Source organism: Neofelis nebulosa, chromosome 15, assembly GCF_028018385.1.
Source record: "Neofelis nebulosa isolate mNeoNeb1 chromosome 15, mNeoNeb1.pri, whole genome shotgun sequence".
NCBI lineage: Eukaryota > Metazoa > Chordata > Mammalia > Carnivora > Felidae > Neofelis > Neofelis nebulosa.
This window is the reverse complement of record NC_080796.1, coordinates 46,497,003-46,513,206: the sequence shown is the minus strand read 5'-3', so window position 1 is coordinate 46,513,206 and position 16,204 is coordinate 46,497,003. Positions and strand designations below refer to the sequence as shown.

The 16,204-nt window shown below is 52.4% G+C and overlaps 1 protein-coding gene across 1 annotated transcript in view; it reads right to left on the bottom strand.

Annotated features, from left to right (window-relative positions):
* PKP1 (plakophilin 1) overlaps positions 1-14,420 on the bottom strand; it is a 51,498-nt gene extending 37,078 nt beyond the window's left edge. The window contains exons 1-2 of the mRNA XM_058700293.1: positions 14,148-14,420; positions 3,536-3,642 (exon numbers count right to left, since the gene is read on the bottom strand). Coding sequence (XP_058556276.1) covers positions 3,536-3,642; positions 14,148-14,349 — 309 coding nt within the window. The 5' untranslated portion in view covers positions 14,350-14,420. The remainder of the gene's footprint in view (positions 1-3,535; positions 3,643-14,147) is intronic.
* Between the last annotated feature and the right edge of the window lie 1,784 nt (positions 14,421-16,204).

Below are 16,204 nucleotides of genomic sequence, written 5' to 3'. Positions count from 1 at the left end.
GGCTCTGTGCTGACAGCTTGGAGCCTGGGGCCTGCTTCGGATTTTGTGCCTCCCTCTCTCTGCCCCTCCCCTGCTCGTGCTCTGTCTCTCTCTCTCTCTCTCTCTCTCTCTCTCTCTCTCCTCTCTCTCTCTCTCTCAAAAATAAATAAACATTAAAACAAGTTTTCTTAAATAAAAAATAAAGAAGGCTATGGCTGATATAGAATATAAGGTAAAATCAGAGGGTAACACCACTGCTTTTTAAATATTTTTAGAACTTTCATTTTGGAATGGCCTGCAGATCCTTTGCATGTTTAAATAAAATATATGCTTCATGGGGACAGATCTTTGTTAACTGAAGTTCATGTGGTATTTGTAATTGGAACGCCCGACTCATAAACCCTCTCCCTTGCCTGGGGCCCTGATACTCAGGGTAAGCAGCGCAGCCTCAAAGCAAATGGCACAAAACCTGGAGCTCCAAGAAGACGGTGCCCCCAGATTCCCGTGGAAAAGCAGCCTCCAGCCCTCTCTGCATAAGGAGTGAGGAGTGAGGTGCTCAAAGTGGTTAATATTGTTTCTGGTCAAACCCAGGCCATGCATGACAAGAAAGAAACGACACTGGTTTTCTCATATGGCTCCTAAAAGGACACTGACAGTTGTATTTTCTTTTTAAATCTAGAAAAATCTAAAACAGGTATCTGGGGATCTTTTGAACAATGGCAGAACTGCCGCAACATTCCGGGATATTCCAGGATTCAACTTGTCTTTTGACCTCCATGCTTCTCCCAGCTCGACTGCAAGTTCACTGAGGCCGAAGGCAGTTGAATCTCTTCGCCTGTGTGTCCGCAGCGCGCCCAGCTCCCTGCCCCGCCCTGGAGTTGCTCAAGACGAGTTGGCTGACGGAGGGAACGTGAAGTATATGCAGGAAACAGTCCTTCGGCAGCTTTCAGAAACTGCCGAAACCCGCTGACGAGGCTTGTACAGACCCACCGCACCTCACCCTGCTCCCCTCACTCCCTGCTTTCTGCCACCACGTTGGTTTCACCAAAAGAGAGGAGAGGAAATCGTGGTGAGATTATCTCACCGCCACAGACCTGTATTACCTTTTGTCCCTCTCTCCTTCTTAAGTCCTGGCCCTGTTTGGTTTTGCCCAGTCCTCCTTGGCTGATTATATGCCTGGCTCCAATATCAATTATTCCATTTCCTCCCTTCCTCACCCCCTCCTTCTGCCAAATCCTCATGTGTGCTCAGCTCTTCGCCGTTCCCATAGCCCCTCCTGAACTGAGAGGAGACAGGACGTGCCTCAGCAGCTGCCCTGACATGAGTCATGTCTGAAGTACCGCCAGCAAAGATGGAGCGAGAAGGGTTGGGCCTTAGGGTGCGGGAAAGGGAAGGAATTTTAATGGATTGTCAGAAAATAGGTGCGGGGAGGGGCGGGGCTGGTTTGGGAGCATCAGGAGCTGCTGAGATTGCTGAAGATTGAGTTGATTAGCCAGAAGAAATGCCCAACATGGGCCGTGTGGAGAATTCTTTTTTTTTTTTTTTTTTTTTAAAGAAACACCTCTGAAAGAGTTCCTTTGCGGTTCTTGGTGACAAATTTCCATGTGTAATGACCCCACACTGCCCATCTGATAACACTTCCCCGTTACTGTAACACCAACCTGTGGGTGAAGTACACACACACAGATAGCTTTGTTCCCACTTTACAGATGAGAAAACTGATACTCAGAGAAGTTAAGAGGTTTATCCAAAGTCACAGAGCCACGGGAGTAGCAGAAGCCAGGCTAGAAGCTAAGCTTTCTAGGCTCTGAGGTGTAACAAAATATACGTAACGATGTGTAACATCTATCCTGTCAGCATGATTATTCATTCTGACTACTAGTCTCCTCTAGTGATCTGCCTTCCCTGGGTCTCATATAATCCTTTATACTGCATTACTAAGTCATTTTCTCTAAGTCAGATTCTGTCTGGTCATCACTCTTGGTGTCAGAGCACTTGATTCACATCTGAGCCTTGATCTGCCGGCTTATGGGCTCAGTCAACTGTCCATATGTTGCTCTGAGGGTATCAATTGACATCAAAAAATCAGGAAAAAAATGGGAGGGAAATACATTTGCCGGAAACCTAGTTAACGCCTCCCTTTAGTCCCTAACCTGTAACATGCAAGAAAGACAAATACTCCACAATTAGCCCCAGCAAGAACTTAGGAAGGGAGGATCACACTGACAATAAAAAGAACACCCAACTCGTAAACCCTCTTCCTTGCCCGGGACCCTGACACTCAGGGGTGACATCTGTAAGCAATGTGACCTCAAAGCAAATAGCACTGAAACCTGGAGCTTCAAGAAGACAGTGCCCCAGATTCCCATGGAAAGGCAGTCTTTAGCCCCATCTGCATAATGCCTCACAAAAGAATTCCCAAGAACTATACAGGCTAATGTTAAAATTAGCAAAAATAAATGAAAGTCATAGAATTTGGAAACAGGGAGAAAACTTGGGTGTCACTTAGCCCAATACCCCTGATTTTGGAGTTGAAGAGAGCGCCAACGCTGGTTTGTATGGTTGAACCAGAGCATTTACCACAGACCTTGGTGCAGAGGTAGGGCTAAATAAATATTTGTTCAGTGATGGATGGATGGGCATAGTGATTTCTTTGAAATCACAAAGAAAGACAGTGACAGGGCCAAGATTAAAGGATCTAGAATAATCTCTACCTGTGTTCGTTTTAAAACTGACATGAAGACTAATTATCATCAGTTTTTTTTCCACGCACATTATTTCACTGAATCCTGATGATAACCTCATGAGGACGACTTTGTTATATCCATTTTATATGTGTAGAAACTGAGGCCCAGAGGTAGAATTATCTTGCCCAGGGTCACATGCTCGGTGAGTAGCAGAGCTCTGATTTGAATCCAGATGTATCCAACTTACAGACACTCCACACCCAACTTAGGGCTCGAACTCATGACCCTGAGATCAAGAGTTGCATGCTCCACCAACTGAGCCAGCCAGGCGCCCCTGTCCAACTTACAAACTCAAGCAATGCTCCATTCCAGCATGTGCCCTCTTATCCAAGAGTCACTGCAGGGGACATGCTCTCCTAGCCCCAGGAAACTTCTAGAGCATTCTCCTTGGTCATCAGCACATATTGAGCAGAGAGGTCCCTTCAGGAGTTTCCTAGCAACATTTAAGTTAATCCACAAATGGACTTCAAGAATTCAAACTTCTCTCAAATCCATGATCATATCAGACATTTTGGAAAATGGACTTAAAAATATGCTGTTTTCTTTATGCTTTTTCTACAATGTTCTCATGTGGGACATTTGGAAATATCCAATCAGCCCAAACAGGAGCCTGCACTAACAGCCATCTATGAAATAATGGCCAAGCAAATGGACCTGGTCCTGGTTGGCGGGCCTCACCTCATGGACCAAAGCAGCCCCCTTCCACCCTGTATCACTCTTCTCAGCAACCAATGCAGGTTTGCTCCGCCATAAACCCCTAAACCACTCCCCAACACCCCAGGTCTTTTTGAATGCACGCAGCTCCTTACCGGATATCCCCATGAGCCATTCCCCGCCTGGAACTTGGAATAGTAGCTGCTCCGGCTGGTGGTCCCATAGTTGTTGTAATTGTCGGCCAAGCCATCATACATGGAACCTTGAGGACAAAGGCAGGGCGTTAGGACAGTGATGGCCACGCTCTTCACTCGCCTCTCCTCCCCACAGCGTCGCCTCTGTATCCAGGTACACCATACCCCATGGAGGAGACCAGGTGTGAGCTCTTGAAGGAGCAGGATAGGAAATGTATCATCTACTTGCCTTCTCCGTCTCTCCACTCTACCTCCTCCACAGCCAGGGTCGAGGAAGGGCCCAGGCAGACTGTGGCGGGGACAGCTCTGCAAACCAGCTGAGCCCTTCCTGGGCTGACTAACTGTCTCCCTGGGCTTGGGGTGACTTGACATCTACAGGTCAGGAGTTGGCCTGGAGGGCCTCGGAGCACCGCCATTCCATTCAAGGGAATCACAACTCCGTGTTCCACAAGGATAAGCTTCCCACTGGGGGAAGCCTGGCAGGATCTCAGCATTCCAGGTCCAGAGTCCCAAGGTCAGGGCCACAGAGCCGTGAGGGCTGATTAGAGGCCAGTTCAGGGCAGGACTCTTGTTTCAAATGTCAGCCCGGCCCCCAAGAGTGACGAGGTGATCTTTTGTCCTTTCCTTCATCCTCTAGGTGCTCCAGATGGTGAAGTGGGGAGGGTGGCCATCAACCTCAAAGGCCCCAGTGAGGATTAATTAATGTTTTCGGAGTGCTTGGAGACCCACAAATGATAGGCTCCGCAAGAGGATAGAGTGTCATTAGGGTTATTAGCGGCAAAATGGCTTTGAATCACAGAAATAGGAACTGGGTTTTGGGCTGCTGGTAGGGCTACCTTCCCTTCTCCCCTTCACCAGATGGCAAGTGGCCTCCAAAGGATCGTCCCAACACTGCAAAAGCTAGTCTGTTCGCTGTCTCACTGTCCTTGAAACACGGCTGACCGTGACATGGCCATGACTTTGCTCATACCGTGTCCCTTGCGGAGTCTGCCTTCCCCTATCAGTCACAACATTCAGATCTCACCTATTTTTCAAGGCCAAGCTCACGACCTCACCCCTTTGCGGAAGCCTCTTCTGACCAACCCTGCCCGAGGCAATCTCTTCTATCTCTAAACACACAGTGCCCTGCTGTCTGTACCCTGACTCACATCTTGCTTACCGTCCCATTCCCTACACTGGGACCTGCATGAGGGAAAAGTCATGGCTGTATGATCTGGACATCCAGAGCAAGGCTTGCCCCACACTCTTATTAGATGATGAGCCCTCTGGGAAAAAAGGAAGGTGGGATCCAGTGACAGCCTCCTAAGGGGGAGGGCCACTTCTTTTCTCTGAAGTGATGGTCAGACTCCAGCATCTGAAACCTTGTCTAGGGGGAAGGGTTTGACAGTGATCTTTCCCAGCCAGATTAGCTCCTTCCCCATCCACCATACCCACTCAGACTCCCAAATCTTTTGGGGATGGTGGGGGGACTGGAGTATCTGGGCTGAGGGCAGATGGAATAGCAGAGGGGCAGCTTTGGAATGTGGCAGGCATCTCTGCGTGGTGCCACCTCCTCTCTCGAAAGCCAGCCAGATGACCACCCCATAGCACACAGAAGGGGCACTGCCCCCGATTACCACTCCCCCATCATGGAGGACCAATAGGCCATTAAGGTTACTGGCTGTGGCAGAGACAGTTTGCCCTGGGAGCCTACAGGTGTTGACCTTGGTCTTGGCTCTGACATTTGGGCAAGTCACTTGCTCTCCCTGGACCTCAGCTTCTTCTGTAAAAAGAAGGGGTTGGCTTCTATACACCCCAAAGGCCGCATACAGCTCCAGTGTTCCATGACTGTATGATTATAGTAACCCATGCCCCATGGCATTCAGAGAAGCTTGTAAGGAAGACGGGGAGACATCAAAGGCTACACCAGCACCTCCTTTGCTGCCTGCCTCAGGTCCTCCCAGAGGTGTCCTGCAGGCCCAGGCCTGACTCCTGACGGGGACTCTCCCTGAGCCTCTGACCTACTGTAAGCTCCTCTATTGAGCATACACAGCTTGTTCCTCTCCCTTTCTCAGGAAGCTGCACCCCCTGCCCCCCGAAAGGCTGCCTTTGTTAGGAGGAGTCTGGAAGCAATCTCATGGGCTCAGACGCCCAGAAGCAGCTTACACCAGGGAAGGGGCTGCAGCCAGGACCTTAGGCATGCATGGTCAGGGCCCGGGGCAGCTGACAGCAGGTCTCGTCTGACTCTCCTCCATCTGGCCTACTTCTATCATCCCTTCCAGGGTTTGGCAGGCCGGCGTTCACTTGGCTGTCGCCCCATGAGCAGGGATCTCTCATCCAAGGGCAGGTGTGGGTCAGCCAGCTGCTGTCAGATGGAAAATTTGGGGTGGCGATGGAGAGTTCTATGGAGCCCCAGGGAGGCCTTCTGCTAGGGGAGGCATCCCCGGGAGGCTCAGTGGAGGGCAGGCTCCCATGGGGCCTCTACTCTTTCTCAAAAGGGAATCTGTCAGCAGTGACATCACTCACCCTCTCGGTCATCAGATGAAGCATCGTTTCCCTCTATGCCCTGCACCTGCCTGCCTCCCTCTCACATAATCTTCTCCATGTGGGAGGTAGGGAGTTCTCTGTCAAGGAGGCAGGGGTGAATAGGACCTCTGGAATGTCCTATAACTCCAAAGCCAGTCCCTGTGTCCTAGTGGTGACTTTAGTGATGGCAGGTGTGGGCTATAGCACTCCCTACTGGTGGGGCCAAGGTCTCCAGGTCCTTCCAGGTGGCTCCTGAAGGCACCCCCTAAGATCCGTCTGCAATTGGGGGTCAGATCACTTGACTCCCACCTTAAGATGCTTTGCTTGGCTTCCTTGTGAGAACGAGGCTGCCATCACAACAGCCAGTGCTGCTTCTCTGGCAGAAAGGTAGCTGCACTTGGGGGCCAAGGTTCTGAGCTAAAGGAGGAGTCCAGAGAACTTACCTACCTGAAGTCACACTCCGTATTGTGCCCGATGACCAGTGAGGTGCAGGAAGGAGGTGAGCTCTGTTCGTAAGAGTGCTGCTCCCCTCTCCTGACCCTAGGGTGTCTGGCTGGTACACACTGCCTTTGGAAAGTCAGGCTCAACACCAAGAACATGGGGGTTCTCAATGACAGTAATAGTAATAGCTCTGAAAGCTTTCACTTCTCCATCTAGTCCTCTGACTTCTCCAGAACTCATTTCTAAGAAGCCTTTCCTGATTAACTCTACCTGGTCCCATGACCCTGGTTGACTGCCTCCTTGGAATAAGGGCACGGAAAGGTGTAATCAGTTCTCCATCTCATGACTGTGCCAGTGTCCATCGTCATGTACTTTGGGCACTCACTGAGGCAAGAATTGTGTCTCTTCTTTCCCTGGGATCTTGGGCACAGGGCGTGGCTCTGGGCGTGGCTGGGCCGAACCTGGACTGAGCTGGCCCTTTTTGTCAACCAGTTCTCCTTACCCACCCCTCATGGTGGAGGTGCTTAGATTTCTGGTGCCTAGAGGCTCCACATCCCCCAAATTGCAGCATGGGATCAGGGTCCTTGAAGGCTTACTCAACCAGGCCCTCCTCCCACCCAAAGAGGTCCCTGGGGGCAGTTGGGGGGGGGGAGGTTTGCTGGGTAATCCAGGAAGACAGAGGGTCTGAGAACAGCTTTAGAACAGGCACAGCCACCTCCTTGAGGAGGATTCTTGGTGTCAGGAGTGGTAAGGGGAGGTGATCCCAGCACCCAGCTCACCCCACAGAATCACCCCTACTCTTGTATCTGAGTGCTTGCATTCCCACTGTTTTCTCTAGAAGGGCACACACGCCGTAAACAAAGTTGGTGGCTTCTCAGTAAAGCCGGCTGCCGGCTCAACTTGTGCATTGTCCCCAGGAGACAATCCACCCACAGAACCCCAAGGTCAAAGAGCAGATGTCTCAGAGAATGTATCGCTTTCTTCAGCATACAAGCCATTCCAGCGGCTCTGTCCACACAGCTTGTCTCAGCTTGTGTCAGTGTTTCAGGGCGTAAAGCCCTCTCAGAAAATCTACCACTCACACCATCAGCGTCCCTGGATGCTGCTTCCCTTTGGTGCCTGAGATGATTATCTGATTCTCTCTTGTGTCATAGGGGCAACCCAAGCTTTCTCGCCTACCGAAGCTTTGAAAAGAGAGGCAGCTTCTTTGTTAGGATATATGGACTTCTCTCTCCAATGAGGACAGGCAAACCTTTGCAGGGATGACTCATCCTTTTCCACCTCCAAGCTTTCAAATAGGTCACACCCACCGCACCTGAAACATTCTTTCTCTTCTTCTCAGCCAAACCCTCTCCCTGCATTCAAAACCTTGCACAAAAATCAGCTTCTCCTACAGGTGACTCCACCCAGTGCTCTGGGCACTCCAAAGTGCACCCAGCTCATGGCACTCTAGCGTAACCATGCCAGCTTTCTGTCCAACTGCTCTACTCACTCCGCGCTGGTTTGTGTGTTCCTTGGAGTGTGGCTTCTGTACATTGTGTGGGTATGTGGGTACGTGGGCGTGTGTGTGTGTGTGTGCACGCGTGTGCACCTATGGGCCCTTCTCCCAGAAAGCAGGCTCTAGATGTCCCCAGTTAGGCTGGGAACTCCCTGAAGTGAGAGATCTCCTGCTCGTACTAGATCGCCACCCCACTCCTGACCCCAGGACCAGGGTCTACCTGGAGAAGGCACTCATGATCAACAGGCTGCCCTTAGGGACAGAGGTCATCTGAAACCTCTCTCCTCCACCCCTCCCCCCGCCCCAGATGCCTCTCCCTTGCTAGTCAGGAAGGTTTGTCCCACAGCACACTGCCCTAGATGTATATCTACGGTTTGATCTGTATCCCTTAAGGTCGGTCGATGTCTCTTCTGGCTTCTACACTGTAAAGTCCATCTGTTCCTCAGCACAGAACCCTTGAGAAAGGAAGCAGCTCCTTACCTTCCAGCCCTGACAACGTCTTTCTCTCACCCCCTGAAATCTCTTCCACCTGTGGTGCTCCGTCAGGCTAGGCCCATAGCAAGAGGAATTTAAATGAGAGAATAAGAACTGCCAGAAGATACTTCTAGCACGATCTCCCTCAGAGATGTTCAAGATTGGGCAGTTTGGACTGTGCCCATGTGAACGTTCAGGTGCCCAAGGGAGGGGAATGGCCAGACACCCATTTCTTTCTGCCAGGGCCAGCTGGGAGCACTCTGGACATACATCTCCTATCTGGATGCTTTCATGAGCCTGAGGTGGGCAGAGAGTTCAGCACAACCGCACCAGGCACTTTGGCATGGTTCTTACTCTCCTTCTGGGCATGTGTACAGAGCAGAGATGCTGCTACAGCCTGTGTCCGCTCCTCTCCCTCACTAGCACATCTGCTTCTCTTTCTGATCATCTGTTCCTGGCCACCACTAAACCCAAGGATAGGGCAGAGAGTGGGAGCATCTTGTAGGGACAGGACTGGCACAGAGGGCAGAGCAGTGGTCTAGTGTGGGCAAAGGTCAGAATAGGACTCAGCCACCTGGCTGAGACTAAAAACTTGTCTTCAGCAATTACCATGTTAGATGTCTGTCCATCCTTTTGTGTGTGTGTGTGTGTGTGTGTGTGTGTGTGTGTGTGTGTGTATGTGCATCCCACGGGGCTGATCTTCATGCTGAATCTAAGTGTGAGTGAAAGATGGGGACCGGAACAACCATTCCGTAACTTTGTTGCACATCAGAATTGCCTGGGAACCTTTCAGAGTCCTGATGCCCACACTGTCCCCCATGCTCACTAAATCAGAATCTCTGAGGGTGGGACTCAAACATTTGCATTTTTTAAAATCCCCAGGTGATTTTGATGCAGAGGCAGGTTTGAGAGCAGCGGACTGGATGGCTTTTGGTATGTCAGGGTGTTTACAAGAGGGAAACCGTGAGTGACACACAGTGAGGAGAGGAGCCTTTTTGCAGGACAGCTGCAGCTGGTTTGGGGGGATGGCCTGCAGAGGTAGGGAGTGACACCATCTATTTCCAAAGACTGTTACCCATCATGGCACATGTTGGAAATGATCTAATCCAATCTCTTACAGTTGCAGAGACCCAGAGAGAGGCAGTGACTTGCCCCAGATCACACAGCAGCAATCCATCCAGGTAGAACTCAGATCTCCTGACACCAGGCTGGACTCTTGCCCTAGCACGAACTGCAAGGTGGTGTGTAAGTGTGTGCGCGTGTGTGTGTGTGTGTGTACACACATGTGTATGTGCATGGGTGTGGGTATTCGTGTGTATATGTGTATGCACACATGTGTGGTGTGTGCCTACAGAGAACTTCACATGAAGATATCTAACATTCTGCCATCTTACTTTGTCCAAACGTCACACACCTTCTAGCGGTCATACCTTATGGCAGGGGTAGTTGCCAGATTTTTAGGTCTGGAACAATTGGCTTCTTGATATTTACAATTTGGTGTGTGGGGAGAAACATTGATTTCTATATTTTTTTTAACCTCTGCCAACGAGCTTCACAAAGGAGCAGGCTCCAGGGAAACCACATTTGCCACGAAACATTCTGGAATACTTGGCATTTTTGCATGTGTTGTAACAGGCAAACGGAAAGTCTGGTAAAACCTGAGCTTCAAGCCAAGATACGTTGTAAAGAAACAGGAATTGGTCCATTGGAAGTTTAATTAGGATGTTTCGCGGCTGGAATAAGCTGAAGCCCAGACACCCTTCACTCGCTCCCGTGCCAGCTTCAGTCCCAAGAAAACAACCCCAGAAGTGATGCCTGTTTATGGTCTGCGGTCAGGAACAGACAACTTTCAAGAGGGTAGAATGAGCAGACCCTCACACAGGCAGAGGCTTATGCTGAGACACAGCCAAATGCAAATACAGAAATGCCAACAAACCTCCACCTGTACACGCCACGGCCACCAAGCCAGCACAAGCCTGCCCCCTAGGAGCTCCTCGAGTAGCAACTGCCCGGTGAGGGGTAGATGCAGGATGATGAAGGAGCAGGGTGGACAGACACCTCCCCTAGCCTAAGGTCGCCCCAACCCTATCTCTGATCAGGGAGAAATTCAGGTTTGGCCATGTTAAATAGGAAATGGTACTTGGGAGAAGAAGGGAGAAAATTGAAAGTAAAAATCACAGATGTCTAAGCAGGTAGTGAGACACACAAGAATGACGGGCTAGTCTTGGGACTTGCCTGGAAGGAGAAGGGATGTGGAACAGAAAGGTAGTGTCATTAAACTTGGTGTGTGATGAGTATTCATGGCAGAGGCAGTGGTGTGTGTGTGTGTGTGTGTGTGTGTGTGTGTGTGTGTGTTGAAGTTGGATCAAATGAGATGTGGGTTAAGTTTTAGGAAGAGATACCAAGGGAAGTTCTAAAGAACCTGAATGTGGGGGGCGCCTGAGTGGCTTAGTCGGTAAGCGTCTGACTTCAGCTCAGGTCATGATCTCATGGTTCGTGAGTTCGAGCCCCGCATCGGGCTCTGGGCTGATAGCTCAGAGCCTGGAGCCTCCTTCTGATTCTGTGTGTGTCTCTCTCTCTGCTCCTTCCCCACTCACACTCTGTCTCTCTCTCAAAAATAAATAAACATTAAAAAATTTTTTTAAAGAACCTGAATGTGGAAAAGTTTCCCTCCAGGCTGCCTAACCAGTGCAATAGCCCTTGACCCCCAGACAGGGCAGTTCATGATCAGCACCTGCAGGGCCTTTCCCACCTCAGGCAGGTCAAGTTTCCCTAGCAGACATCCTTGGCTGAGCAGCCCCATCCCCTGGGTTTCCTCCCACTTCCCACACAGTCTGAGAAGACACCCTGATGCATTCAAGCATGCTCTGGAAGCAAAGTAGAGTAATACTTAGTGGCCAGTTCACAAGAAGACCCACACTGGCAGGCAGGTTCAGAGCAGTCTCCTTCTGCAGGGTCTCATGACACCAGGGCCCTCGCCTCCCTCCCTGGGGACCACAACGAGGCATCTGTCTCATCTGCTGTGTTTGGGGGACGGCATGGGTGGAAATGGGTATTGTGTGGCAGGCTCCTTCCACAGGACTCCTTTTTCATGGGTGGCTCAATTTCCCCCTCACCGGCAAGACAGAAGAGAACCCTAGTGGGAGGACTCTGGGGAAAAGCTGGCTCTATTACCAGAAACACCACTGGCCGATTCCTGGCTGTCCCTCATGGCGTACAAGGGGTGGCGGCTTCCCCCCAGGCAACCTGTAAGGTGTGGCTGGCCTTCTTTGGAGCGGCTGTTCTTAACCAGAGGAGCCCCGGTGGGATTCAGGGGTCCCAACAGAACCAAACACCCTAGAGAATTCAACTCTTCTCTCTTGAAGAGTGTCCAGTGTGTCCAGCAGGGTGAAGGCAAGGCCCTGGGGTATGGTCCTTCTACAACTGCCAACTTGCCCCTCCCAGCAGTCACAGCGGGTGCATGGGATATAAACCAACACAAAAGGAGGGAGCAAAGGTAGTAGGAATGGCCACTGGGCACATAGGGAACGCTTGGGCGGTTCTGACGACGAGAAGGGGGAAATCTGATGAAAACAAAGCCAGATAAACCAGAAACACCAGCTCCAAGTGATCTAACCGCCTCTTCCACCTAGGATGCCGCTGGGGAAACTAGCCCCTGTGGGAACTTCGCCAGAGCTGAGGGTAGAGGGGACACACCTTCTGGGTCAGTCCTTAGAGAGACCTATTTCTGGAAAGATACGCATTAGCCAAGGAAGTCAACTGTCGCCTGGCTGAAGCCCCCGGAGGATCTTGGGATGGAGAGAATGAGATCCCACTGGATAGATGTTACCCACAAAGGTCAAGGCCAGAAACAGAGCACTGCATGATGACAGACACTCGCTGGCATCCCTGCAGGTGGGAAGAAGAACGGGTGTTTAGAGCACCTGGCATTTTTGAGATTTTCTTGGGATGGCGTGGGAGTGGAAAGGGATAGGTGACTCTTATGCAGAGAAGAGAGTAGGTTGCCTTGAGCTGTGACTGGACCGTGGCCAGAAATGGGGACACTTTTTTGTTTTTTTAATCTCGAACCTACTTCCAAAAAAGGCTGGTATGCAGCTATCAAACCATAAATAAAAGAGACGGAGGCAAATGCTCTGGAGTCTGCATGACCTTGAGTGGAAGTCTGGCAGGAGAGGAACCAGGAGTCCAGGCCAGGGCAAAGGGCACACTGAGCAGCAAAGACCTTTAGGTTCGGGGTACAGGGAAGTCCTCAGCCAGCCATTTTCTCTCCCTCAGCTCTACACGGGGGCCACTCAGGAATGAGAGAGACAGGCAGAGAGAAAAAGCCAGAGGTAGGAAACGTGAGCTGTTGTGTGCGTGTGTGTGCGTGTGTGTGTGTGCGTGTGTGTGTGTGGTGGGAGGTGGGCAGGGGTCTGTCTCCTTTGCCTCCTTCCTCTTTACTACCCCCACACCCTGTACACTCTCTTAGGGGCCAGACTGCATAAATAAGTCTTGGTTGACCTGTACTGGTTTGCAGTCTGTGGAATCTTTGTCAGCACTTGCGAAATTTAGCTAAATGAATAAATAAGCAGAATGATTGCTGGTTGGTGTGTAATTCTTACTGCAAATGCTTTGTATTAAAGTATCTGGCCTAAAAATTCTCCACAAATGGCCCTGCCAGATATCGTACCTTCCTTCTTGAGTTGCAGGGGGCCGATCACTTTTTCCTAGCCTCCCAGGCTTGGGGGACCTCAGCACAGGGTGAAGGGGTGGGGTCGATGGCTGGTCAGGCCCAGCACCTAAACTAAACAAGTGCTCACCCTGAGGGCTCAGCCCTGGGGGCCTTCTGGGATTCCCAGCCTTGCCAACCTCAATTCCTGCACAAGCGTCCTCCTGACACTTGTTCCTTCCTACTTAAGCCAAGTGAGGTAGGGAGAATCTGGTGGGAAAGGGAGTTTCTGCATTAGCTACTGAGGAAACAGGGCATCCCCAGACCTCCTTCCCGGTCCTCAGGGAGCCTCAGGGAGCGCGCTGGTCCTGGGCTGACCTTCCAACCAGACTTGCCTCTTCCAGGTGTGAGGCTCCCGCTAGCGTGCTGCGGCACACCACGGGCTTGTCCCTGTTCCCCGCGGCACCTCCCCGTCCCGCAGCGCCTCTCCTGAGCACCTACTGGGGTCACAGTGACTCCCTTGCCCGCCGGCAGCCACACACTGGGAACCTGCCGGCCTGGGCGCCGGCTACCTGCCGCTGGCGCAGAGAAAAGCAAAGCCTCAAGGACAGGACGGGGAGTGAGGGGGGCACACAGCCCTGGGGAGCCCTGGGGGGCCGAGGCAGAACAAGAGAGAGGCGGGGACTGTTCCCGAGCAGTTGGGGGAAGAAAGCCTTCCCCGCTCTGGGCCTGGACAAGGGCCCGCGGGCGATCCTCGGCCTCCGCGAGCTGGCGAGACGCCCGTGGCGGTGTCCCCCGCCGCGGGAGCCCACCTTCGCGCCCCCCAGCTTCTGGGGAGCTCGCCAGCCTGTCGCCGGCCTCCGCTCCACCCGGTCGGACGGGCCGCGCAGACCCCGCCCCCCCCCCCCCCCCCCCGCCCCGGGGCGCGCGCCACCTCCTGTCCCCGCAGCCCTGCCGAGGGGCGCGGGGCAGGGGCGCACGGGCCGCGCCGGGCGCCGAGTCTTTACCTCGGTTGGAGTGGCTCAGGGTGGACGACTGGGAAGACTTGGACTTCTGCCGCTTGACGGTCATCATCACCTGCTCCTGCACGCGCTGCCTGCCCGACGTGCCGGTCTTCATCTTTTGGTCCGACGGCAAAGCCAGCGTCGAGTTGTCCTGGTCGGGGAAGCATTCGTAGGCCAAGGCGGTCTTGAGCGGCGAGTGGTTCATGGCGGCGGGAGGCGCGGGCCGGGCGTGCGAGAGCCGAGAGGGGCGGCGAGGGGCGGCGAGGTGCGGCGGGGCGGGCGGGCGGGCGGGCGGCTGCGGCTCTGCTGGCGCTCAGCGGCTCCCGAGGGCCATAGAGTGAGAGGTCCGCGTGAGGCTCCCGGCGGCAGCTCCTGGCGCCTCCACCCCGGCTCGTCCCTCTGCTGGCACTGGCGGGGCCCGCCCTCGGTCAGACTGGATATACCACCCCTGCCCTGCACCACCCACTCCACTGGCTGCGCGCCCCCGCCAGGTGCCGAGCTGCAGGGCGCTGCCGCTGCGGGAGCGAGCGCTCTTGGGGGGGGGGGGGGGCAGGGCCGCGAGCCCGGAGTGTGGGGCCTCGGCGTCTTCTTGCTCTCTGCTCCCTGCTCTCGCTTCCCTCCCCCGTGACGTGCGGGAGGTGAGGCCCCAGGGAGACGCCCCTCCGTCCTGTTCCTGCTCGCTCATGGAGAAAGTATGTGCTCAGCTCAGGAACCCAGGGAGACTTCTCTCGAGGAAAAAGGAGTCTTTCTTGATAAGTTCACCGCCCCCCCCCCCCCCCAATCCCAAGAGAGCCTGAAATCCACCTTCTTCTGTCCTGAGGTCATGGCAGAGACCAGCCCCTTGGGTGGTGGTCAGCTCCCAGGCTGAGGGCTGAAGCACAGCCCATGTCTAAAGGGAGTGCTCAATCCTGTGGGAACAACCCACTCTACTGGAAAGGAAGCCAGTCGACCTGAAGGCACTGGGGTGGGGGCATGAAGCCTCAAGGGCCAGACAGACTTGAGATACAAAACCACAGAATAGTACACCTGTCATGTGCGGCACACCAGAGGAACACGCCGTGTGAACAGTGGATTCTCTCTGAAACTGAGACTTGGCCCGTAAAATGGTGCTGGCACATATTAGGGGCTCAATAAAAATATTTTTGAATGGATGCATGAATGAAAGCTAGCCAGTTTAAGGTAAATTAAGTCTACTTGTATCCTACCCAGAGCCTTCCTGGAAACCTGGAAAGCTGTCCGTCTCATAAAACTACCCTACTGTGGACTTACTATTCTGGGACTTCTGTGACATTCTCCTATACACCCAACCCCCCGGGACACACGCAGAGTGATGTTTCCTTCGTGCAGCCTGGTCCCAGGCATGAAGGTAGCTCATACCAGGGAATTTGGTGTGTAACAGAAGCCGAGTATTTTAAAAACTACGTTGACAGAAATCTTTCTAAAAGGCATCACACCCTGCCTGTTCTCTGTAAGTAAAAGATGGGCACATAATTTATGCATTTCTTGATGACTCAGGATTCTCATTGTGGGCACCGGTTCTGAACTCTCTAGGTGTGAAGTCCCATCAGCTGCTTAGTTTTGGGGTGTCCTTCAGCTGTGTTATGCTGTCGCAGCTGTCCCTTTAGCCGTCCTCTGTATTTGCCACCCACAGCTCACATACTTCATTTTTAGTTTTCCCTTCTAATTTGCCACGGAAGGGGCCATCAGAGTCTAGGCTTGTTGGGAATTATATGAGAAAGGATGGCAAAGCTTGAGTGACAATCTCAGGGACCACATGAGGGTCATTTGCTCATTTCCTGAGAAGTGGGTGTGACATGCCCCTACAATTCCCCATAATGCATTCCTGGTAGTTATGTACAGAGCAGAATATTGTGAAGCAGATCACAATTTCCAATAGAAATAGTTTTATAATTGAAGGTTGTATTCCTAAGAACTCAGCGTCAAAAAAACCAGAGGTGTGACCAACAATATGTCATAGATACACGAAAGTTCAACACTCATAGACCTCTATCATCTCTTAAAATTTTTAGATTCTGCTTTGAGCCACAGACTGTCAGGAT